The sequence below is a fragment of the Ciconia boyciana genome, chromosome 5 (assembly GCF_034638445.1).
Source record: "Ciconia boyciana chromosome 5, ASM3463844v1, whole genome shotgun sequence".
NCBI lineage: Eukaryota > Metazoa > Chordata > Aves > Ciconiiformes > Ciconiidae > Ciconia > Ciconia boyciana.
The window spans coordinates 84,362,874-84,389,446 of NC_132938.1; the positions used below are offsets into that span (position 1 = coordinate 84,362,874).

The following is a 26,573-nucleotide window of genomic DNA, read 5'->3' on the forward strand; positions in this document are numbered from 1 at the left end:
AGGTTACAGAATTAAAACTACTCAGCAAAGCAACTGTGTGTGACTATATATGCAAATAAGAAAGGGGCTTCAAGTCTTGCTCAGCTTTTTCCAGCGATACCTACCTGAAAAATCCAACGTGAAACGAGAGCAAGTTAGTAACGCTTCCTTGTGCTTGTTTCAGCATTACATTGAAACGGTGGCGGCTGTCAGGTTCAGAGACTGCGTCGGACGAGGGCAAAACGCCCAGAGCTCTGAGGCAGCCTTCGCTTTAGCTGCACGTTCACCCGCTTTTCTTCAAGGTGATCTACTCCCATCGCTGGGAGCGCAGACAGCGTCCCAGCAACGCACCCAGAGCTGGGGCCCGTCTCCAAAGCCTCAGCCCGGCTGCACCGGCAGCGTTCCCACGTTACGCTCTCCCATCCGAACCGCTCCGTGGCACACGCGGACACAACGCACGGCGTCGAGGGGCACCTGCGGCCTTTCCTGGGCCCTTCCCTGCAGCACCGCCCGACAAAAACCACACGTGCCCCGGACCAGAGACGACGGCCGTCGCCGGCTGAGGCTCCCGGGGAGCCTCCGACCCCCGGGGCGACCCCGGGCCGCCCCCCCGCGGCCCCCGACGGGCACCCCCCCCGCCCCGGCCCCCCCCCCCACGCCCGCAGCCCGGCGAGGGCGGGCACTGGCGGCCGCTCCCGCCGCCTTCACCGAGGCGGGAGGCGCCCTCCCGCCAGCCCCGGCTCGGCCGCGGCGCCCCGCCGTGCCCCGCGTCCCGGCCCCCGGTCCCGCCCCGCCACGAGGCCGCCGCCGGGCGGCGCGGGGCTGCCCCGTCCCTGCCGCTGCGGCAGGTCCCGGCGGGAGGCGGGGGCGGGAGCAGCGAGGAATTACGAAACCGGATCAGTAGGGCAACCCCGGGGCCGCCCCGCCACCCCCCGCCGCCCCGGCCTCCCCTCCGCGGGCATCGCCCCCCCCCCCCCCCGGCCCCCGGCCAGGCGGAGCAGCCCCGGCCCCGCAGCCTCCCCATCCCCGGGGCGCCCGTCCCCGCGGTACCTCGGAGACCTCCTCTTCTTCCTCTTCCTCGTCGTCGTCGTCCTCCTCCTCCTCCTCGCTGCCGTTGTTGCTGCTCTCGCTGCCGCCGCCGCCGCTCTCGCTGCTGCTGGCCGGCCGGCCGGCCCGCCCGCTCCGCTTCGCCTTCGTCGGCGCCTTCTTCTTCAGCAGCAGGTCGCACACCCGCACCAGCCCCCGCGGCGCCGCCGCCGCCGCCCCGGGCGGGCACGACGGCGGCGAGGTGCCGGCGCCGCCGCTCAGCTCCTCCGGGGGACCGGGCCCCGCCGTGGCGCTCCCGGCGTCGCCGCCGTCACCGCCTCCCTCCGCCGCCGCCGCTGCGCCGGCCGCCTTCTCCATGGCCGCCGATCCGCCTCGCTCAGCGCCGGCGCCCGGCGAGGAAGGAGGAGGAGGAGGCTCCCGGGGCCGCCGCCGCTGTCTCGGTCACCTCTAGCGCCGGCGCCGCGCCACTTCTCGCGATACTTGTCGTCGCCGCCGCCTTCGGCGCGGCGGGCGCCGCTCCCGCCGCAACAGCCGCCGCCGCCCCGCGCCCGCCCGCCCCCGCCGCCGCCGCCGCCCGGCTCGCTCGGCCTCGGCTCGGCCCCGCGCTCCCCCGCCCCTCCCCGCGCCCGCTCCGTCGCGGCACCCTCCTGGCGGCGACCCCTTCCGTGCGTGCCTCGGTCACCGCCCCGGCGCCGGAAGCGCCGCCGACGTCATCACCCGCCGCGGCGGCGCCGTGCGGCCGCTTCCCTTCTCTTCCCTTCCCGCCTCGCCCCGCCCCGCCCCCGCGCCTGCTGAGGCGGCCGCGGCCCGCGGCGGGGATGGCGGCGATCTCCCGTCCCCGTCCCCGCCCCGCGGGGCTGCTGCCGAGTGGAAGGAGCGCGGGGAAAGGCCCTGCGCGCCCCGCCGTCCCCGGCGAAGAGAGACGGTGGTTTGGCAGGGCGGCTTCAGCGGGAGCGAAGCGGCGGCCGGGCCGCTCGCGTGGCTGTCGCCCGGCCTTGAGTTACCTCGCCAAACTAAGTGCCAGGAGAGCGGTAAGCCTGGGCCTTAGCAAGCACCGCTTTCTGTGGAGCCGCCCGGCCGTGCGGTGTGCGTGGGAGCGGGCCGGTAGGCGGTAACCCTCCTCAGGAAATGGCGAACGCGCGGCCGAGGCCTGAGCTCGACAGCACCGTGGAACCACAGGATACCTATTGCCAGTTACGAGTGATGTTCTGTCACGCCGTGCGCGCTCACTGGGCGCTGTGCGTTCAAAGGCAATCTCCTAAACCCTGTTTTAAAAGAAATTTGGTGGCGTATCGCTAAAAAAGTAGGAAACGTCAAGATATCCGTGTCACTTTGACCATACGCTTTAATTACACCCTTTAACTCTGTCCCTATAGGCTGTCTCCTCCCTCAGGCCCCCCGCCCCGGACTCCCATCCCCAACACATACGTGGGGCGTTAATACTCGACTGGCTTTTCATGTGGAACAACACTGTCGCCTCCGTCGATGCGGGTCAGGTCCTGCAGTAACAAAAGCCGTGTGGCAGTTAAATACAGGCAGTCGATACGTGCTCATTGAAGGAATGGGCTTTTTTTTTTTTCTTTTTTTTTTAGACCCGATGGAAATCAACAAGGAAAACGTTTTTAATCACAGAAACACGTGATTGTAAAGTCGGTAGTGGCTCTAATGTGCTGGTACGCTACGGATGTTTTGGCATTGGTGTTTCGAGCCAAAAGTGTCTATTCCACTTAAAGAAATGCAAAGAGCTTATCGTTACTTGATTACTCTTAAGTGTTGTCTTTTGTCTTATTTGGATAATGTCAGAACGCACCAGTCATGTCTGCAGCGCCTCTGAAATGAAGCATTGCTTTAAAAAAAAATTCTCAAAGAACTGACGCTCATCATGAAAGCAAGTCTGCACAGTTTCCCCCCAAATCTTCATGTTCCTTACATCCCACCAAAACCTACCTCTTGTCACATGCCTCTATATGTTCTTAATAAAAGGACCGCATCAGTGGTAACAGCACCGCTATGAACTTACAACATTATTTCTAAGTCATCCAGCTATAACTGTAGTTCTTAACCTCTAATCTTCAGGTACGAGGTCTAAACTGAACAATATATTTATAAATACCTCTGTGGATGACAGTTTGGTGTGATCCAGGAGGAATAAACTGAATGTTCCAGCCACCTACCTAGTACTTCCTGGTATGACTGGGCAAAAATCTCAAAACAGTGCAAGATGCGTGACGGCAGATCAGTGACAATAGTGCTTTTGTCCTCTTGTGGCAAATGCGTTGATTTTTACTGATTTGTATCAAGATACAAGCACAAGTTAAGCATTTGTTATTTGTTGTAATCACAACAAGCAGAAAACAGAATTGTAAGTGAATACAGGTAACCTCAGCCTTACCACCTGAGATCCAAGGTGTGCGTGTGAAAAGGATGTCGCTTTTTTCAAGTGATAAGCCTGGAAAAGTGACCTAGTATTCATGGTTTGATCCAAGAGGTGACCGACTTCTTTACACAAAACATGTCTTAGATTTCTTTGGCTGTACAGGCAGCCCAGCAGAGGAACAGATTGTCCGAATGCACCGAATTCTCCCGCTGGGATTCAGGAAGGGTGGTTGCAGGACTGAATTTTACCCTTTGAGCGGTTAGCAAGGAGTTGCCCTCTTTGTCCCTTTCCGGTGCAGCGTAAGGTTGGGAAATGGCATCGAAGGGTCAGTCCGCCACTGAGCTGATCTAGGCCAAGTGGAGTGCCAGTAATGCTCGCTTCGATTGTGTTACAGATCTGCATTTTAATACTGGGCTGCAACATTTGCACATTACTTCAAGTATCCATTTAAGCTGTTAGGCTTGGAAAGGGCCTTTGGAGCCATCCCGTCCAGTTTCTTGCTAACGAAAGCAGCCGTATTATTTTATCGCTCTGCGTTGTATTCTCAAGCCCTGAATCAGATGGCGTAGTTACAAAACACCATGTTTGTTGGCACAGGCAGCATGGCCTATCTGAGACTATTTGTTCAGTTTCTTTTACGATGGTGACCTCTGTTCTGATCAAAGAGTTGCTCCTTCCAATCTTGCAGCGTACAGCAAGTTGTTTTCCTCCATTTTTATCCCATACAATTTATACCTGCTCTCCCTACCGCCCTGACTAGTTTGAGCCTTTTGTGAGCGCAACAGCACTAAAAGCCCTCGTGGTCTTTAGAGAAGCTTAGTGTTAGATTCACTGGGCTTATAAGCTTGGTTTTTGTCGTGGGCGAAAGCGGCTAATGAAAGTCAGCTATCGATCTTGCGATGGTTTGAACGAGAGGACGCCTTGGGAAGGCGTGAAACTTCTCCAGGTTGCATAACAGCGCTTTATATTTTAGAAACCCAAAATAAAGCATTCTGGTAGATACCGTGATAAATCATCAAGATGGGCTTACAATGAAAGAGTAAATAATTAAAATAATTTTTTTTGTATCCCAGTTTCCATATGGGTGCATGACCCAAAGCTGTGTTTCCTGTTTATAGGGCCCTTAGGTAATGGATTACATAGGAATGGAAAGTCAGGATAGGTCCTCATCAGGGAAGTAATACCTAAAAAATACATTTCCTTTTGTGAGTCTGTGAGGTTGATTAACTTTGGACATTTGAGTTTGTTGCTAGCATAAAGCTGCAGGAAGGCTTGAGAAAAATAATAATCCTTCGTTATCCCTTTGATCCATGACTTCTACTTCAGTGTTTATTCAGTTCTCTTCCAGTTATTGATCACTCCACTGAACGCTCAATGTGAATAGCAGGAAAACCTGAGGTTTGAATTCAGTGAATGCTTTCAGGAACTGTCTCGTGCATGCCAGATCCTTTAAAAAGTTCTATGGGACAACTCACATGTTTAAACCTATGCTGTGGTGTAATTATCTGCTTGCATCAGCTTTCAGTTTCATTTATAACTGCTGGAAGCAGTATCATCATCAAAGTCAGGAAGCAGGGATATTGAGTTTTGTTTGCAGTTATAACTGATACAGGAACTGAAAAAAGTTATTCCTGGTTTGAGTTTTAGTAACCCCTCCAACACACACACACACAAGCACGTAACATGCATATTTTCACACCTCGAAAGTCTGACTTTTGCCTCCACCTGCCCTTCTGCCCTGATGTAATGTGTGCACCCTCTCCCTCCCGGGTCATACACGTGTCAGCTGATTCAGCCCACCTATGCTCTGTGCCGTGCCGTCCAGCAGTCCGAAGCACACTCTGTTCACACTCAGCTCTTACTTCGTAGGTATTTTTTCACCCCGGGAGCTCCTGAACGATGATCAGAACTTCTGAAATTATCGATTGAGGGCTGGCGGGAAAAAGGGTGAAAGAAGGTGTCTCATTCTTGATGTGCAAAGATTAAATAATCTAGCTTTTAACTTCCATAGCTTTTATTGTAAATGCACTGAAATGGCACTTCTGAATCGCTGAAACAGTTTTCTTTTTGGGAAGGGATGAATGTATTTTCTCTCCGTATTTGTTTTTGTGACAACTTCTTGAGTTTTTAACCCAAACTCAGGACTGCTACAACCACCACAAGGTTACATTTGCCCATTGTCTCACTCTAGCAGTTTCAGTATCAATTTGTCTCTTTTTGTGAATACAACTGCTTCAGTTGAGTTCCTGTAAGTGCTGAAGAGCGACTGCCTCTTAGAAAGGGTGACTGCTGTCAGCCTAACACCACACCCCCCGCGTTTTTGTCTCTTCATGTCAAGGCTGAGTTATGTCTAGTTTTAATATTTGTCACAGTAGGAGGAACATAGGAGGAGCACAGAAGTTACACATCTCCAGATGAGATGATTGTCCAAATGAGCTGTGAAATTAATCCAAAAACGAAATCATGCCATTCTCACTGGTTATAGAATGAATGAATTCATTGGTTATCTTTGATGCATACAGTTTTGCAGTTGTTGCAGCTTCTATATGTGCTGCAATGTTTTTATCCGTATCATTCTGGGAATTGTGAAAGCCAAATGATTGTATTCCTTCGACACACCTACCGAAAGGACTGGCTCACCGAACCTCCTTGATGCATAGCACTGTCTCAAAAAAAAGTGGAAGACTCATCTGAAATGGGAGGCAAGATAAACTGAAATTAGACCATCATTAATTATTTTAAACAGAAATAATAAAATTTAAGTTGTTCAGCAATTATGCAGTTACCGCTGACCAAGTCAAAGGGAGAAAGAAGGAAAAGAACACAAATGTCTCTTTACACATTTAGAGAACTACTGTTTTCTGTGATACATATTTTAAGGTTTGGCTAAAACACTCAGTTTTAATAACTGTAAATTACACGTGGAAAAGAATGATTAACAGTAGTTTTTATGCACACATGGCATTTACTTTAAATTACTTTTTTTTAAATCTGTTTTTCTCCATGACAGCAAGTTTCCTGTGAGCATCTCAATTGGTGTGGCCTTGTGAGTAAAGAAAGTCAAGAAAATCCAGACAGATTCAGCATTTAACAAGAGCGGTGCTAGCCTGGAAGAACTGCTTAGAGTTACAGCAACCCTGTTCATCAAGGGACAGCACCTCTATATGTGCAGAAGGTAAAGCATTTACATTAATGCTAACACTCAAATACACCCGGTATGACGGCCCATTCGGGATTGACTTCTGCCTATGTTTGGCCTGGTAAGCCAGGTGATTTTGCCGTTTGCTACGCTTATCCGTCATCGGTGTCAGTTTGAAATACATGCATATCCTGCTTGAGTGTCTTGAAAATTATTTGTCTTCCACCTCAGATACTGATATTGCATGTTCTGATAGCTGCCCTTAAACCTTAATACAACATCATGCCAGCTTTGACCACTTCCTCACGGGGAGGATTGGGAAAGCAAAAACAAGTCCAGAAAGCAAAACCTTTTAAAGATCGATTCGCTGAAGAAATACGCAAGTGCTCTGTTAAAAAAGAAAAAGCGCGGTTGTTCTACAGGAAATGACGGCCTTCCATCCAGTGAAGTCTTTGCTAACAAAGACTAACCTTCTCCTTGTTCCTTCATGATGTCATCACTAGAACCGATCGACTAGATCTCAAGGAGCGTTGCCAGTTGCATTCGTCCACCCGCAAGACATCACAGTCCAGAGTGGTGTTTGATGCCAGGGCGTTTGCTGGGAGGCCAGTAGGAGTGCTGGAGGCGTTCAATGGCAGGGGCTTACTCACTGCTGCTTCCGGTGTGTTTTTGAGGGGAAAGCACTCCCAAGTTTGGGGTGCAGATTTTTCATCTTGCTGTCCTAGCTCGAGCGTTTGGGCAGAGGCACACATGTTAACGTAGCTAGCTAGTTGTGGCCACGCGGGCCTAGTTTTTTCAAAGAATCTGACAAGTGTTAAAAATAGAATAATGGCACAAGAGTAGTGATGTATAATACACCACTACTGTTTGGGGGCTGGAAACTCAGAGTTCTAGTTAGAGATACGAGACTTGGCAACAGCCTTCCTGTAAGAGTACTGCAAGCAAAAGACTACAATTTAAGATAGCGCTTGAGAAATGTGTGTACAGTGTAGATGATACGAGATGATTGGCTCTGACAGAAGACTGGCCTGAAACACTGATGGCCCCGAACAGACATTAGGCAGGCATCCTAAGCCTGGGGAAGCAAAGGCAAGCGATACCTTTTGTATTAAAATTAAGGGTTTGATGTATTTTTTGTACTTTGTAGTTTTTACGATGAGCTTTAGAAACTAGTCACGATTTTATACCCTTCTCTATAGTCCCAGTACTACCTGGCATATAACACTATTTTGAACTTGAAATTCTAAAGGGATGATTAGCTAACAATTGACCCAAAGTGTTAAGCTAGAAAGACGCTTATTCTGTAATATATTTAGTACTTTGAGAGTCTGTATCTTATTTGAGAAATGGCCTAAGCACTTGGAATCCTAAAACTTATTAGTACTCTGTCAGACTTACATTTTTACATGCATACATGATTTTTGAAAGTAGGTTTCAGGTTCCTAATTTGCTTCACATGCTTTCAAAACGTTTACCCTTTGTGAATATAAAATCGAAAAATACCATGGCCAATTGAGGCAAATAGCATCTGGATGAGATCCTGGATTTCTTTCTGATTCTCTTCAAGTGCTGTAGAAGATAAAAATAAAATAAAAACAAGATAAATTGTAAGATAAATAGAAGGGTTTGCATATTTTATGTATAATGGATCTGTAATTCAAAACTGTGAATGAGACCTCTCAAGCCAAAACCACCTGCATTTGAATATCAAAGTTTACTTTGGTCAAAGTAACGTTTTGTTGTTTGGTTTTTTTTTTTTTAATTACTGACGTTTAAGGTAGCATCAACTGTGGACTACACAAGAATCAGCTAGGAGGTTAAACATTTCTTACATTTTATGTTTTGCTTGAGTCCTGCCAGTCCATAATGATAATTTCTATAGTAACCACTTTTTAAGTAAACAATTGATTAGTTCTGAAATTAGTCCTTGAAATTGCTTCTCTTTGTGCGGCTCAGGAGATCTTAATGCAAACAGCCTTCTGCTGGCATGCAGAACAACAAGGTTCAAGCCATTGCTTTTCTATCTTCATATAAAGTGTGTCTAGAAAATATTTATACTACCAGACTAGTTTATCTGTGGACAAAAAAGGGGGTGAGAATCTCCGCGTAAAACTTCGTAAGACCTTGGTTTCACTGAAGGCAATGTAAGAAATTTCTTTGATATCTCAAAAAGGTATGTGAAGTGAAAGGAAAACATTTTTCGCAGACGAATGATAGCTAGAAAAATTGTCTAAAAGCCCTCGATCGCCTAAACTTATCTAACCCTCCCAGGATCCTGTGGAGCCTCTGTTTTTCAAAACAGGACCTTCCCTACCTTGTTTATTGTGTGCTGTTCTGCTTACTGGCTCATGTTATTTGCCATTTTGTCTTCGCTTCAATGCATTTCCTTTCAACAGCTATATATTGCTGATTCCCTGATCTCCTATTTTAGGGGGACGTTGGGATACAGTTTTTTAAAAAGAGAGGAAAGATCAATCTTCCTGTTATTTCAGTTTGACACAGTAGACGGAGCTAGAAGCTGGCAATCCGTCTTCATCTAAAACTAGTCAGAATTGAGGGCCATGAATGACAAATTCTTTTCTTCCCAACATTCTGGAAATGAAATTTTACTAAAGCATTTGATTCTTAAGCATGTATGTCCTAAAAATAATTTTCTTCCATTCAACAGTAAATATAAAGTGATTTTCTTTGTCATTTGTTTCCAGCAGGCTAAACAAGGATTTTTTTCTTCTGTGACATTTACAATGCCATTGACTTTAATGCAAGCTAATTACAGAGTTCGGCGCTGCCTTGAATAGCTTTGTGTTCCCGAATTAGTGCCCTTTTCAATAAGCAGCTCATGTACACAGGAGGAAAAATGCTGATGAGGTGAATTTTCATTTTGTCACCTGTCATTCTCTTATTTTCTCATTCATGAACATGAATTCAGTTATATTTCAAAATGAGGAAGTACCACTAGACAGTACTTGAAAAGAGAGCTGCAGTAAGCCAAAATACACATTTACCTACAGATGTCTGGTGAGCGATCTTGTGAGCGTGCTGAAAGGTGAATCGGGATCATTTATTCTCATTCGTGAATTTCGACGCACAGGCTTAGCCTAAGACATCTGATTTGTTTCCTCAAGCCTGTGATTTTCAATTATACACAAGATACTACTTTTCAATACTTAACATTGTATTCCAGAAGTCAGTCTGAACACAAATTCACAAGCTTACCTTCAGACCTTGCTACGGTTTCTCCATGTTCGGCAAAGCTCTTAAATACCACTTAAGTTCAGTGAGACTTAAAACATCTGCTTCAGCCTATTTGCATTCCTCAGAGCACTTTACGTGTTAGCTTTACGTACCCTAATTCAAAATCTTGCGTACCTCTTTGTTAGCTACTGACCATTACTAGCCAGGAAAGCTGTTCATAATTTTTGGAATGCTATGCTTTAGCACTGTTACTGAATATCTTAAAGAACTTTTCACATTCTATATTTCAAATATCTTTCTTTAATTTAAAAAGACCCGTGTAAGGACAATGAAAACATTTTTCAGTAAAAGTACTTCCAAAAGTCTTACACAAATACTTTGCAATGAGAGCACCAAATAAATCGCACATCCTTATTAATCGACAAGTCAGGTCTTCTCTTCGTTATTAACCAAAACTGTAGTGAGAGCTGATCTCTTTGTTATACGCTTCATTATGGCAATTTTCTAAGACTGTCACTGGAATATTAGATGTGGTTTTTTGTGTTGTCTGCTAGAATATTCTGAATAAAGGACAGTACTTACCGGCCTATGTGCGCTGTCAGTCCCAAGCAGATACACCTGAGTTTTGTTCAACAGATTGCGTTAGAGACAGTTGCTTACTTAATGATTATTCTACTCTGAATTTTGATCTGTCATGGGATTATTTCCTATGTTCTGCTCATTTCTGGTCATCACCTGTATGTGTTAGTCAGAGAACTTGCAAATTCCATGCATTGCAGACAGATCCGTATACTGTTAGCTTTTGGCTTTTATTTATTTTTGGATTCCGGCAAATACGCATCCACTTTTCGCAGGCAGTTATTGCAACAATAATACTTTTTTGGCAAGAGATACTCATGCTAATCAATGCAATGGCTTTACGTTATGTGTGTTGCGATTTGATTCGACTGTTGACAAGCTAGGGAAGACTATTCCAAAGTATTTCATGCTGCCATTCAGCCTCCAGCAACAACAGAGACGCAGGTCCATTTCAGCCTCCCCGGGGCCTCATTCTTCCTCAACTGCATTCAGTAAAAGTGTTCTCGAAGTGTGGTCAGTAGCTTGCACCTGGGTGCTGAGCTGGCCCAGAAGAGGTTTGATTGCAATGGGTCAGATCCTTACAAGCAGCTGGTTTGGGGAAATGTGTCTTTTTAGGATACAGTTTTCATACATAATGTGAAAAAGCTATGTGATGATACCTGACTCGGCCATGGTGCTGGGGAGCTGAAATTTGGAATGAGTATGTTATAAAAAAATGGGCTGCTGTGATAGTGGTAACTTTTTTATATGATGTCTCCTATAAAGCATTTGAGCTTAGGGGCATTCAATATGACACTTAGCTACTAATAATTATAATCATTAGATGACAACTTTGCCAATGAAATTGCTGTGACATCTATGTATTCAGAGAACTCTGAGCCTGAGAAAGCGGTCTGGGCCAAAACTGCAGCTCTTTAAAAAATTAAAGAAAGGAAAAAGAAAATCTCACCTTCTGGCTGGAGGAAAGACAATTTAGGAAGTCAAGAGGCAACAACTTCATAGCTGAATCCTTCACTTCTTCTCCCTCTTGTAACTGTATAAGCTATTTTTGTAGTTCAAATTGAATTCATTTGCCTTTTCTAACCAACACATGATCATTCCCTACAGTGTTTTAATAAAGTTCGATTTCAGACAGCTTAGCTGTAAAAGAAACTGTGATAATTTAGAGCTAAGGAAAAAATCAGATGCTTCCCTATACTGTGGTTTCTGCTGAGTGTTTGACAAAGATCTTGTGCTGTGTGTATTCCCCGATGCCAAACAAGAGGAAGCTAAATGTTTTTGCTAGCAGAGCGAATGCAGGAGATTTATGGATATGAATGCTAGTTTCACTACACATTGTTCTACTTCTCTCATTTAAGATATCCCTTAATCCCTTAGTGATCACATTTTTAACAGGTGCTGTGACGACAGGGACATTAACTACCTGTATATTTGTCCGCGTCGTGTGTGGTGTGCGTATTCACAGAAATGGACAGATAAGAGCTGTGTGGTTTGTGAATCGCTGGCTCTGCAGACCTGTATAAAACAACACGGGCAAAGTCAGTGGTTCCTAGCTACAGTGTAGCTCAGATAGAGTAACAATATTTACATTTCTTTACATCTTTTCCCTAAGAAAAAAAATGGATAAAATCATGACATACCGAAGTGGCATTTTATACTGAGGAATGGACAACATTTCTTCAAGGAGCCTTATTCCATCAGGCTACTGCTAGGTATTGGTAGTGCTCCCTGCACGGCCAAAGAGCAGAACGCCAAAGGGCCTGCCAGCCCAGTAAGAAAAGGGAAATTGCACAGATGCACCATTTTTACGTTTTTCATTGACACGTCATGCCCCTAATATCATCATCTGATGCTTGCTGAATATAACTATTTAAAATAGCAAACATTTCTGCAAAGTTCTTAAATGAGGCAAATATAAAAAGGCTCAGCCTCTTGAGAATACTGCCATACTCGGGCATCTCGGGATTTCTCTATTGGTACCATACAGATCCTTTCCGATAGGCAGTCCTGACCACAAATATTTGTGCTACAGACCAATAAATCTTACAAAAGTTAAGAGAGGCAGCAGAGACAAAGAGATCTAGTGAAGCAGAAACGGTTGCAGAGAACATTAATGGCAAGGCCAAGAATGGGACCTATCCATTGCAAATACTTTTACTCTCTGGTTTTGTTCCTGTGTTTCTACCTTTGACCATTTGCTGTAAGAGGTAGCTTGCAAGGCTATTTTGGCAGTATCAGTCTGATAATTTCTAGCCACCTGTAACGTGCAATTATAGATTCAATGGATTTTACTTACAGCAGCCTGAATAAAAGAGGGAAGAAAGAACAATTAACGGAAAGCAAACTCTTATCCTGGTGTAACAGTTTGGCCTGACCGCTGCAGTACCTGTCAAACTAGCACAAATAATTGGTATCTAGATGTTTTTAGGTGTCGCTGAGGCATTCTTATCTGCGTTTTAGCATCTTTCACTAGTGCAACAAAGTATGGAGAAACGCCTCACAAGCTTTTTATCCTGGAATAGTTAGTCACTAAATGAAAATAGTTTGTAGCAATGAAGTCTGATTAACGGCAAGAATAGCCCTTTCTTTGCCCGCAGGCATGTTACGTTTTTCTCAACGTTGAGGTCCACGGCTTTTCTGTGCAACAGAGTTTTGTTAACAGCAGATGGCATACGTCTACCGCCTGAGGACTGTGAAAAGGCTTGCTGCATGTTAATCGAGAGTAATTCTTATCAAACGCCTATACCCGTTTGCTTCAGGACACATAGTAGCTTTCTCTGCCAGAGCTCTCTTTTGGGAAAGGATTAGGCTTGAACATCGGTTTTAGAATAATCTCAATAGAACCTGAGATAGACCTGCTTTTTACCATGCATACTTGTGCCTTCTGCATTTATGCCAGAGCTCCTCCCAGCCTGTACTTTTCCCACAGCTCGTTGCAACAGCCTTGTCATCTATTACCGCCGTGCCATCTGCACTAGTCTTCGCTTGTGGTTTTGAGTGGGTTGCTTGGCCTGACACACAGGAGGTAATTAAACCCATATTCATTCTTTGCTGTGCGACATAGACATTTCCTACTCTTCTGCTAACCAGACTAAAAATATTTGTGTAATTTGGTGTGAAATAACCTCCTTAAAATATTGTAAGGAGTGTCTAAAGTCCATATGGAAAGATCCAAGACACGATATCTCTTGGCGGTTTTGTAAATGAAACCCCTACCTTCCAAAACCAAGGCCTAATAAAAAGCCTTTTGCATGAAGAACAGCATCCCACTTGTAAGTGTATCCACTTGTGTAAAATAAACTGTTTCTGCACCATTCATGCTAAGCAGTGTCTCTGCTGGAGCTTAACCTTGCGTACGTTGTTGACTTCAATGGAGTTATACATTGTGCATACAATTAAGCGTGCTTGTAATTCTTATCTTTGAAGATCCACTGGTATAACGGCTTGCTTGCGCAGACCTCATGGCAGGATAAAGATTTTAATTCTGACCTGACATGAACGAATCTGTGATTTTAGATGTTACTTTACGCAAAAAAAAGTTTGATTATTGCTTGATTCTTTTCTCAGCTATCCAGTTCTCCGGTCGCAGCTGGGGTAAATAAGCAGTGCACTTTTCAAAAGCACACGGTTTTATCTAACTCAGCTTCCAGTGAAGTCAGGCGAGTTTTAGCACTGACTTCGGCATGACCGGGATTAGGCCAATGCTGAATATATTTCAAAATCCCACACTGAGGACCTGATAACCTTATTGAGTTGTCAAATAGCTACTTAGGCAATATCAGTGCCCAATAGACAGGAGTCTCTGATTTATCTCATTTAAATCTGTCCTTACGCAACTTAAAGTGCAGTTATATACTGAAAGGAGGAAGGGAGTACTTGATTTTCCTTTCAGAAGTAGAAGTAGATAGATTGCCTACTTGATAACCAGGAATCAAATAAAGTCATCTTCTTTTGCTTTGAAAAAATAAAAATAATAAACTACACAGAAGTTCCTTGGGAAGCCTAGTCTAAATTTCACCTTCTCCACACAATCATTTTTAGTTCCAATGTTACATCGTTCTGTATTGAATTTTATGACCAGCTTGATCATTAAGTTTTCTTTTTGTGGGTGGCAAGATAAAATGACCCAAGTCCATGTCAGTGGAGTTTTTGTTTGTTGCCACAAGGTACGACAACCTTGTGTGTTTTTTCCAAAGAACAGAAAATTCATTGCAAAGTTTCATGAATAAATGCCATGAGGACTGATAAAAATACATGTTATCAGTAAAACAGTGAAGGTTACTAGCCCAGGGCTTCTTCATTTGTTGTTCTAAAACCATGACAACTACAAATCTTTTATAGGGTCTGGGTCCATAGGTCTTAAAAAAGAAAACGTCATTCTTGAATTTCCATAGAGATGATATCTTAATTTTAGAGGCAGACCTGGTGACAAACTGGTATCTTTTTGTTCTCTTGATTTTGTACTTGGTTCAAATGGTCATATTTTTAATGGAAGGTCTGCTCACAGGTTATCTTCTTATTCTCATCTGACTAGTGCATGAAATCAGGCGCCTACCAAAACAGTTCAGTTTTGCAGGCATAATTCACGTCGCATTAGTCTCCACTCATTCAGTTTCATGGGATAGTCAGTGTAAGACAAAATGGGGCCTGCAGGATCAGAAATCTTGTTCTATTTTGTGTTAGTAGGAATGGCATTGAACATTCTGAACTTACACTGCCGATAACGATGGATCCTGTGCTTTCCATATACAGGATTTTAACTGAAACCACACTTCCTCATGCACATCCAGTTTTGCTTATGTTGTGTTCCTTTTATACAGATTTTTTGACAGAAATGAAGTACACAAGGAACATGAGGCTCGGTCTTTTTAAGACATGTTGAACTTGGTATATTTTCCAGTATAAGATCTCCAGGAATTATATTAAACATCTTTTGGGTGACTATTTAAATCCTTTCAAGTTTTTAGGTTTAAGATTGTTCCTTATGATTGGCAGGATAAATTCAACACTCAGACTTGCATTTACCACTTGGAAGACGTGGAGTGGGAGTGGGCTTACGTGTGTGAGAGCGTCACTGGGACTAATACAATCTAATCTGCACATTCCTAGAAGTCTGAAGAGGAAAATAGTAACCACTCTAAAAGGGTAAGGCTGTCACAAATAGCCAGTCTTGCTCTCTGAGAAGAGACATCAAGGTCAGGCATAACAGCTGGACTCTGTCATTCCTAGTCTGAGAAATGGGCATTTGTCCGTGTAGGTCATAGGTGAGTACTGGTTTCTAGGGAGCAGTATTGTAGTTTGTTAATTTGTTTTGAGTTTTTATTGGACATAGGTCAGGGTTAGCAGATTAAAAGATGTTTGTCATTTGAAAGGTTTGAACGTTTTAAACATTCATTCTTTCTTTAACTGCTTTGGTTGTAGATCACAAAACACCATCCCCGGGGACAACAAATGCATTCAGAAGGGTAATTTCCCATGGATTTGGTGCGGCCGTACCTCAGACTCCTACTGGGAGTTTTACTGGTGTCTTCAGTAGGAGCAAAGACATGCTGGTGATATTTCTGATCAAGCAACCGTGACAACATAAAGTAGGCCTGGTCTACCTATTTATTGCACATTTTTCATGTAAAATGTCCATTAGTTGAATCCAAAATGTTTCACCGGAAACATCAGAGTTCTGATAAACTTTCATGAAATCCGAAGTTACGTTTCCTACAGAACCATATTGGGTTTAACAAACCTGCAGGGAGTCAGGCCCTGTGCTCGTAGGATTTCTAGCTTTGGGGCACCCGCTCAAAGGAGCCAAGAACATCAGTACTCTGGGATGCCAAAGCATCCACCCCAAAACTCTTCAAAGTGCTGACAGCAATGAGGCTACAGTGCCCAACCGTGCAGCAGGACCTTGGAAGCCGTCAGACTTGTGTTCATGTCAGGCTCTCAACATTTTCAGGCTTCCTGTTCTTACATCAGCAGCTGAGTCCTAGGTCTTGGCTCAGCCCGAGGCACTCCGCTCTGCCAGTAGGAACTGTGAGAAATTTGGTTCAACACATAATTTGCACAGCTTCCAACTTCCCTTCCCAGGGAGCAAGGAATCTGGCAGCCTTAGGTAACCCTGGCGTGGAAAATACTTATTAAGAGACAGGAGGCAGACATATAAATGAGGTAATATGACTAGCTATTTGTGAACAGGGACAGGGGGATCCCCCTCCCGCCCCCCATTACCATAAGGGCCACAGGTCAGGATTCCTATCTTTCTAAGTCAAGCACCTCCTTTTGGTTAAGTGACATGCATCCTTCACTCCATGGCTGTATTCACTAGATCTGCACTGACTTCAGAGGAAGCCCCGAGTCTCTTTGCAGTGAGAATAGCTCAGGTACCTGTATTGTAGACACCTGAAGCTTAGTAAGATGAATCCCACTCTGTGTTCCCAGCACTCATAGTCATGGAGAAAAGTCAGAAACCTAAGTTCACTTAAAAGCGCAGGAGTCAGATAAGGGCAATTCTATAAGATTAATTCTTATCATTTAATTTCATGAGTTATTTTTGAGATCTATAGATAGATTATGAATATGCTCAACTGGCAATATTGAACCACTGTTGGTATTAGAATAAAAGGCATTTAAACAGAAAGCAAATGTCAAGGACTGCCAGCGTGGGGTTGGAGGGCAGTATAGAGGAATGGCCTAGCGAGTACAGCCACTGCCTAATTGATCCAAAAGACAACACTAAAAGCTTCATGTGCAAAGAGTTTGTTAATATTTCTTTTCATGACTTGAGAAGGATTCTCGGTCATGAAAAGACCGAGCGTCAAATTCAAATTCAAATTAGTTTTGATTCAAATCAGTTTGAATGCTAATTCAAATCTATTAACATTGAAATAAAACAAACCCACAACACCACAGCTATTCAGACTTCGTAAGCCACAGATCTATCTGGTGCCTCTTGTTAATTCCTTTGATGTGACTGTCTGGACTAATCTTTTTATTACTTATTTAAGAGAACCACATGAACCATATGGATCTTTGCTAAGCTTAATCACATTTTCTGGTCTTGGATGAAATTTTTCTGATTCTTGGAATTCTTTTAAAATCAAGTCTTCCTGAAGGCTCTCAAATTAGGTACCCCAAATTGCTTGTCTCCTCTGAAAATCAGAGCTTGCGAGCACTACTCTAAAGAAAAAACGAACAAACAAACAAAATAAGCAACATTTCCGCAGTTTCATACTATTTTTTAGTCACTTCCTTAACATTGGGAATCCCAGGTTTCCATTATCACGTGCTATATTGTAACAAATACAGGTAAAGAAGAGTATATGAAGGAAAACGGCAACCAGAAGAAAGATGTTTTGTTGCTGCTGCTGCAAATTGAATTCTCTTCTAAGAGATCATTACGTGCTGATAATACGCTGGGAGTTTGATTCACATTTAACGTAGTGCTGGACCTGGAACTACAAGCCAGAGATCACCTAATAAATGTGGTCTGTTTGAATGTTGCTTGAAAAGCTTTTAGCTGTTAAAAACAATTGATTTTTTCAGACAGAAAAGTACACACGCTTAGGTTTGACTAATTGAACTTTGCTTCTGAGGCTAAGACAAAAATGTTGAAATATTTCACTGTGGTTTTGGATTTCACCTGCAGGGACAGAAAGCTTCACATTTAATTCATGGAGCCTCAGAATTCATTCTAGCAGAATAATATGCAGAAGTGGATTATCTTTTTATGTCACTGAGTAAATGGCAGTGCCAGCGTGCAAAATTTCTTAACCTGCCTGCTTCGAAAGAATGGAACAGGCTCAGTCCTAGCTGTAGCAGGCCTGCTTGGTGGGCTGCAGAGCTCTGAACCCCGTTTCTTCCTGTTCGTCCTTACCCCTCTGCTCTCAGAGTTTGAGAGCTTCCTGCTGTGATGTCAGGAGGTGAGTCCTACCTCTATGCACATACTGGCTTTGAGGAAACTGAAAACCTGGGTTCCGATAGGAGTGCTGAAAGGAGCAATATTTTTGAATACAACTCTGATAGAACTTTGTTCACTCTATACGGGACTGAAAGGATTCTTCCTTACACGTTCATCTGTCTCTCTTGCGCTATAAACATTCCTCTAGCGACGAGGAGCTACAAGTGGCTCTACAAACATCTATTCTCCTGTTCAGGTGCCAGTTCAGGCCCTGACTCTTACCTGAAGAAATTCCAAAGGCAGCAGGGGATATTTGAGGCGGAAAATGCCACTGCTGCTCCAGGGCTTCATTTAAAATAACTGTCTTTCAATTTTTCAAAGTTGTGAGGGCTTTACCTTCAGGAATTGCTTAGTCAGAAATGAAGGAAAGAAGGAGAACAGGATCACTCTCTTTTTCTTCTTAATGCTTGAACATTTACAAGTTGTCTTAAATAGATAAACTAGTATCTTCCCAAGAAACAAACCAACATAGAAAAATCCAGAGGCCAAAACAGAAAAATCAGCACAAAATCAGAGAGCAATTATAGCGGTAACACAGATTCTGTTTCTATGGAGATGGACGTGAAAGAGAAAATATTTATCAGGTCTGCAGTTTTTAGGCCAGAATAGGAAAACTGTGAGTTTACGAGGAAACTAAATGAAAAATAGCACCAAGTAAGAGTGTCAGCACTGCTGAGGGGCAAAGGCTGTCAGAGATGCAGTAACATCTGGGTGCGTCAGCTGCAGAATGGGGGAGTCTGTGTAAAATCTCAGCAATTTTCCAAGTCCTACAGCCCCGCTAGACGTAAAGCAATTCTTTCAACTCTTAAAGTGTTTCAAACCGGGAGCAAAACCAATGGCTCTCAGAATCATTAGTTCATTTTCAACATGCTTTTCTTCTGATTTTAGCAAATACGCCTACGTACACTTACAAAAAAGTTTGTAGCCATGTTGTTTATAAATTGGAGATTTACCAAAAAACAAAAAAAGCTCCAAATATTTCCTGCCATTCCTCAGAAGTTTTCAATATCCCTTTCATTGCTAAACCTGAAGTACGTCAAACCTAGGAAAGAAATATTAATAATCTCTTGCCAAACAAAAGCTTTCAGCTTTGGCTCTTGACTGAGCTGTGTTCACTGAATGGCTCTTCTATGCCGCCAAAGACCATCAAGCTACAGTTGACTGCAGTTGCGCTTTTCCAGGCACAGTGCCACCAACAATTTCTTTGAGGTTGAATGCCATTTTTTAGCTATCGGAAACAAAATAGCCATGATGGAGACAGACTGGTGAAAAGGATGAACCGTAGAGACTCTTAGTGAGAATTTTCAGAGAACTTACAGCAGATCTGTTAGGATCATTAGAAATACATGAAGTAGCTCACAGCTAAACATAACCATAAGTAGAACAGGTTCAACAATGGTTTATCAAACATGAAAACACATGAAAAATATATCAAAACTGGTGGGAAATGAAGCACAGAAATAAAAATAGAGTTTAAACAAAATGAAGGCTTCGTATGCTATTGAAAAATCACGCTAATGAAATGTATATGGTTCCACATATATCAGCTATGCCAACTGTTTTTAAATGGCACCTTAAAGAAGAATGCAAGCAGCCACTGAGAATATGAGCTTCTGTGGAGATAGGACATCAGCGGGATACAAAACAGCAAAAATAGGTGGATCATAAAACTCAGAAGAACACAGGCTGCAAAGCTCAGGCAGCGGCATGGAAATTGGAAACTGAGTGCCAAAAAGTTTCTAGGGCACAAGTGAACGTACTGGATTCCAAAGGCCTCTGGAGAATTATGTAAGAGGAAGAAAAAAGATCGCCACTGACAGTTGTATCATGAAACAAACATCAATCGCACCACCGCAACAATTTAAATTCCGGATAGCATATCAAAGAAATTTATAAAAAATACTGAAGCAAAAGGTGCTTTCTGATAAGGACTTCATGAACGGAGTAACGCTGCACCTAGGATAATTCTTTCCTACATCTATTTTGCAATTAGATGTGCACTTTGCTCGTACCAAAACATCACTCTGATATTTTTGAGGGACCTTATAACTAGAAATGGATAAAATGATCAAGCCAGTACCTCATCTACTTTGCGGATTACCTACTTGTATTGACAGAAAAAAAAGTCACGGGGACATGGGAAAAAAGAGACTAATTCTGAGAAGTCACAGAAGTTGCCAGCTGATAGCCCTCACAAAACACTGAAGGCTGCGCATTTGGATAGATTCAAGCCATTTAATGCATTATAGACGAGTCGGTATGAAATGCCTACAATCAGTAAGTTATTACCTCACAGGGCAAAACAAAACCGTTCTTGTACTTGCTGCAAAAGCATGATATTGGCAACTGATATTACTTGACAAGGGAAATGGCTACATCACCACATTGTGGATTTCATGAGACAAATTGGTAGGGATGATAGAATGCCCTGGGGATCAGATGTACAGGATTTGAAAAGCAGGGCAGGCAACAAGACTCACTAACAGGACTCACACACTTTAGAGATTCATGTTGAAACGGAGAGTATTTTGGACGTAGAGACAGCGTAACAAGACGTGTAGCAAGGTATGAACTCAATCTCTTCTCTTTGGTCAATGTAAGTAGGGAAGGTGGAAGAACAAGGTGATTTCTGGCTCATTGCTGCACCATACACGATATACGTACTAACTTACCCGCAGCTTGCTTTCAACAGGTAAAACCGCCAGAGAAGACATCCCACATCTAAAAGATATTATTACATCATATCAAAGCCTTCATTAAAAAATATTTAACGTTTCTTTCCACGTCAGCCTAGTGTATATAAACCCCCAGGATGAGTAGAAGATGGAAATGCAAGAGAGGCAGTTCATCTAAATGATAAAGCAAAGCGTAGGGAGTAACTTGCCCATTCTGAAATTCAGCGATATTCTGCAATGTGAATGAGTAGACAGCTGCAAAGCGTGTTGCTGCCGAGATGGGGATTGCAACATTGTTTCTAGAAATATGGCAACCAGGAGCTTTCACATTCCTCTTACGAATACCCACAGAAAAATGTACGCACAACCACAGTATCTTGCAATCACCTGCATGTGTAATAAGCTCCACAGCATAGTGGGGAAGGAGAATCTTCAGAAACTACTGTAAATAATCAGAAGGCATTTTTATGGAGTACCCTACGCACCCCCAGAACACTGGTATATGATGTTCTTGCAGTACCAGAGCTAAAACTGAGATCCTGTGAGATGCGTATAGATGATTTCTTACACAGCAGTCCTAGATCACAAAGAGAAAGCTATGAAAAATGCATTTTTCTTCCTAAGGGAAAGCATCATTTAAAGCAATGATATAGAAGATTGAAGGCAGGAACTTGAAAGAACAAGAATAAGCTCTGATCAGAGAGTCACAATTGCTACTATAAGGATAGCTGGAAAATCTGCATATGAAAAAGGGCATCATGTATAAGCAATATACTATTAAACACATATTCCTGAGAAAAGCTATTGCCGAAAATGTACGTTAGAGCCATTTTGACTTCTCATATGCAGATACCTATAAGAGAGATGAAAGACCTGGTAAATAGCTATGTCATACATAGGAAAATCAAGGGCCAGACAATGAAGGTATGCAACGTTCCCAGTAGAGCTCAGTATACATTAGGAATGCACATAAATTATCTCATTACCGTAAACCATTATCTAGGGTTTTGGAAGTGATACGTGTTGTCAGATACTGCTGCAGGGATTACTCTAAGCAAAGCAACATCGCATTTCAACGGGTAGCGTACTGCAGTCATTGGTTTGGAGCCGGTTGGCGCAACTTGGCAGGAAACAGACATTTACTTGCATCTTCATTATATCACAGCCAGTCAAATAGTGAAGGTAAACTACTGGGTAAACTTCTCAATACTGTGCTAAAGAGCACAGCAACAAAGAAATATACACAAATGCCACAGTGGATAGGAAAAAGCTGACTCAGAAGCCTGATGCTGGCAGTCTTAATATCACTACCATTGCCAGTGAAGTAAAGGACAAAATAGGAAGAACAGGGAAAGCGTGTATTGTCTGAAGCCTAATATAACCAAGAGGCGAACAGCTTAGCAGAAAAACTCAAATAGAAGGCTATGCATGAATCATTTTCAAACTGTGCACTTGACAGTAAACGTCTGACGAACACTTCAGGGAAGGCAGCACTGAATTCACTGTAATGAAGCTATAAATCCTTATAGTCCCGTAAATGAGAAACTGTAATATTGACAATATAGAGCATAGTGAAATAGGCAGCCTACTGACACCTGGTCAACAAGATGTTGAAAGAAGACTGACTTGCACTGGCTTCTCCTCCGTCTGCTTGCGAAGCCTTCCCAAGGCCTTTTGGGCTAGCATGCTGTGAAAGAACCTTTTTCCAACCCCTGCCGCAGTAAATGCCTTGTTAACAGGTAATTAGGGGACTACCTAAGCAAAAAGAAAGGAATTACTTAAACAAGCAGAGTCATTCATATATGTGTGTGTGTGTGTGCCTTGAGATGAACTTTGGAAGGTAAAACGTCAAATGATGCGATCAGGTTATCAAATTCAAGCTTAACTTTGCAATCTGGAAAACATACATCCACCATACATAACAATACAAAACATTTTCATACAGGTATGAAAACCATTTTTGTTTGTATGCTTTTCAGCATAATTAAAACAATGTCTGCTTTCCGGATGGACTTGATGATAGAGCGAGAGCACAGAGGGGACGATGAGGTCTGCATGTTACCCTGTCTGAGGTCTTTCTCCCTCACTTTGAAGTAACCACCGAATACTGCACGTTCTGGCCACTCTTGTCTGTGTTCTGGATTTTGGCATGAAGTTTGGGTTTGCAAAACTATTTAGGTGTTGAGGATGCAGATTCGTAGTCCTGAATCTGTTCCAGCAGAAGACTACAGGAATAAGACAGTAAATTACAAATTGAGCTTGTTGGAATTAGATGTTTGAATTATTCAGGTGCAGTGAGACTATGAGTAGTCATTCCGGTTGATTTAAAAATGCTTATTTTAATGAGAGAAAACGCTGTAAAACTGCAGATGAGTGGCTTAGCATCAGAACGGGGGACGTGCCCAGAAGATATGCCCTGTCATGGAATGCTGTTAGCTACACCTTAACAGGTCTCTGCCTATTCTGCTACAGTGATCAAATCCTTTCCACATTGATGTTTGCTCATCAGATGGGCCTTCTTGCTCATTTTATATCTATGAGTCCATCTCTGTTCAAATAAAAGGCATATATCTGTTTGAGATGTTTGACTTGTTTTGCACAGGAGCCAAACATCAGTGATAAGAATAGCAAACATAATGCACCAGAGCAGGAAAAGACTGGTACCTGACCATGTCTCCAGAACTACAGACATTTATTTAGAAATACACTGATAATTACAGGTGTTTAAAAAATGAGCTACTGTCCAATGGAAAAAAAAAACAAACAGCCAAGCAACATGTCTGTAAGCACAGGACTGGAAATAGGAGATGGTGACACCTTTTTCAGCATTATCTCACTTCCACCTGCAGGCAGACAAGAAGTAGCATTCTTTTTGCTGGTTCCATCCGCTTTGGCAGCAGGGTACTTTTCATTTTGAGGAAGAAAAGAAATTGCTGGTTGGCTGCCCTCCTTCGTGTTATCATTAGGTACGTAAAAAGCCAAAGCAAAACAAAGAACAAAACCACCTCCAAAACAGAACTGCGGTTACTGGCAGTAGTTGTGATCCTGGCACACGAAGGTCTCTAGGTTTGGTGTGTATCTCATGGTCCATTCATACAAACAAAACTTTTGGTCTTTAAAACAAAGAAGAAACAGCAGTAAATAAAACTGAGGGCCACAAAATTAGAGGGTTACTAGCAGCCTTTGTTTTTTGAGAGATCACTTCAAAAAGGACTTCATTTCCAAAAGCGCTCTGGCAGTTGTTCTGATGATCTATCAAATGTGTTACTCAAAAGTCTCATGCAATTTTAGTACATTTTGGTCCACATCTGTGTAACTTCCAGTGGGAACCTTAATCCTGATGAAATATGAATAGCTTTCCCTTCGATTTCTGAATGCTTTCCACTCTCCTGCAATCTCCTTCAAGTGCAAACCACCTGAACACAGAGGCGAACGGGTGGGTATCCTCTGATAAAGGAGGTGTTATTGTAAAACTAATGGCTCAGAAATTCCTTAAGAGCTATGGCTCTACCATGGCATCTCTTCATCCTTCCTGATTACGTTGTATCCAGCATAAGAGAGCACACAGCACAAAATGAAGCCTGGCCATATGCAAACAGAAGTTGGTTAAATAGGTATCCCTGAAAGTATTTCTCCAGCGGGAGTCTGAGAATGAAGTAATCCACTTTGTATCTACTCTTTCACTTTGCACAGCACGGTATGAGGGAATATTTTAAAATGATGCGTCCTTTTTTTCCAGGTCAATTACTCTAAGAATTACTGTCAGTCAGTCCCCCACATCTGAAATAACACTAGTTACCATCTGTAATTTAGACATAAATGTGTGTGAAAATGCATTTCTTAAAATGCAATGGATATGTTCCTTTCTGTAATACCAGGATAACTTTGTTGAAAGTGTACTCAACGCAGTATGGAAGAATTGAGTAACAGGAAGCTCAGTATAATATTTAATATTGTTAAACAAACATCAGCATTGGAGTTCAGATCTCTCTTTCAGCAGTTATATGAAAAGTTGGCATGAAGTACAGGACAGACAACAGAAGATATCTAGAAATAAACATGGACCCTGTATTACAAACTTACATATTAACTCTAGGGGAGCAGTAGTGTTCTTGCTAACGCTGCGCAATGCCGCAGGGGAAAATTCCAGATAGCTTTCAAGATGCAACGTTACATATCGAGACTTTTTCTTGTGCTAAATTTCAGCGTAACAGAAAATACTTTCCCCTCCCAGTCCTTGGCTGTCATTTTCTGAAGGCTGCTTGGATACAGCCTGAGAGCATTTCAGGAGCTGTTCTAAGGCACGATTTGCCACTACGACATTTTTTCACCACTTTGACTTGGGCAGTGTTCCAGTCTGGTTGCCTTTTACAGTCACTGTATGGTTATCAACGAGACACCTAAACGTGTGTTTACATCTCACTGAGTGCTCTGTTAAGATTTGAAAAAAGACACAGGTTCAAGTCGGAGGTAAATCAAGCTGATGTTTGTGGGAAAGTTATATTCCATTTTTACAGTGGCTTTCATTGGGTCAGAAGGTACTTGTCAGATTGCTGAGTTAGCTCCTTGCATTCATTTTATCTGAGATCTTGGAAGAAGTATTGTTAAACCCCTGTATCCACCATTCCACCTCTCACCATTTATGTCTAAGCCAAATGGGTGCAGAAGTTTCCAAACTCAGAATGCTGATATATCCAAACGTCAGTGATTTAAGGGACTGTGCAAAAAAATGCTAGGTAGTCTTCAGCCATTCTGAAGGTTACAGGTTAATCACAAAGATCCAGGTTTTAGGGATGGGTTCTTCTTTGACAGAGGGATATGGTCAGTAAAACCAATTACAGACCGAAGTGTTTAACCAGCTCTTTCCCAGGATTTCGTTAGGCTAAATAGCAGCACAGGTCTGAAAGGGCCAGATTGCTCATCATTATTCCCATCATTCTCCAGAAAGTTGGTATTTCGCTACAACCACCTGAAAATAATCCCTATTTCTAACATTATGACAAAACAAGGGTGCTCTTCTGCAAATTTGGCTTTCCCCCACCGTCCTTCATGTAAGAGTTATCCAGATAACCTTTAATTCCCAAAACAGAGCCTCGTTCCTTTAAGTCACTAACAAGAATGCTGTTTTTCACCTGCAAAGATATCAGGAGCAGACTTGGGAAAATGCAAGACTATTTTTGCAAAAGCAGCAGCTAGTACATATTTCATTGTATCCAACTATTCTGTAAACTCATCTAAGTTTTATGTGGTTATTCATGGAGAACAGAATGGTCTTTCTGAAAGACAAGATGCATTGCCTTGACATTTCTCTAATGAAAATTGCCTGCAAATATTTTCTGCTTAGACATGTCATTTGATTTATTTAAGACATGTTTAAAAACTCAAATTCAGAAACAAAATGAAGTCTTGGTTTTTTTGTTTTGTTTTGTCAAATTTCCAGAAAACTGAAAGTTGAATTATTCATACTACTCCCAGTCGGAATAATACAGAGTTGTGGCAAAACCGCTGACTTGAGAAAAAAACCAGAGTAGAAAAGGGAACCTTAAAGACTAAGGAAGTGTTAGAAGACCTTGCTCTAAGCTATACCAGGTGGGTACTTGCTACGGGAAGCAATGAGTTGCGAGGCAGAGC

The 26,573-nt window shown here is 43.0% G+C and overlaps 2 protein-coding genes across 11 annotated transcripts in view; one reads left to right on the forward strand and one right to left on the reverse strand.

The window, feature by feature from the left end:
- The window catches only part of ANKRD17 (ankyrin repeat domain 17), a 98,049-nt gene extending 96,474 nt beyond the window's left edge, over positions 1 to 1,575 (reverse strand). For 2 of the 3 annotated variants that reach the window (XM_072861137.1, XM_072861134.1), the window contains exon 1: positions 1,030 to 1,574. In XM_072861137.1, the coding sequence (XP_072717238.1) occupies positions 1,030 to 1,383 (354 nt within the window). In that variant the 5' untranslated portion in view covers positions 1,384 to 1,574. Of the gene's footprint in view, positions 1 to 1,029 lie in introns of all 3 variants that reach the window. The other variant, XM_072861135.1, reaches the window with a different exon arrangement.
- Positions 1,576 to 1,685: 110 nt separating this feature from the next.
- Positions 1,686 to 26,573, forward strand: part of ALB (albumin) — a 44,240-nt gene continuing 19,352 nt past the window's right edge. For 2 of the 8 annotated variants that reach the window (XM_072861151.1, XM_072861145.1), the window contains exons 1-3: positions 1,686 to 2,057; positions 6,414 to 6,578; positions 26,383 to 26,531. The gene's annotated coding sequence lies outside the window, so the exon portion shown is untranslated. Of the gene's footprint in view, positions 2,058 to 6,413; positions 6,579 to 9,247; positions 9,411 to 15,311; positions 15,462 to 15,737; positions 15,905 to 22,921; positions 23,036 to 23,791; positions 23,909 to 26,382; positions 26,532 to 26,573 lie in introns of all 8 variants that reach the window. The other 6 variants (XM_072861147.1, XM_072861146.1, XM_072861148.1 and 3 more) reach the window with 6 other exon arrangements.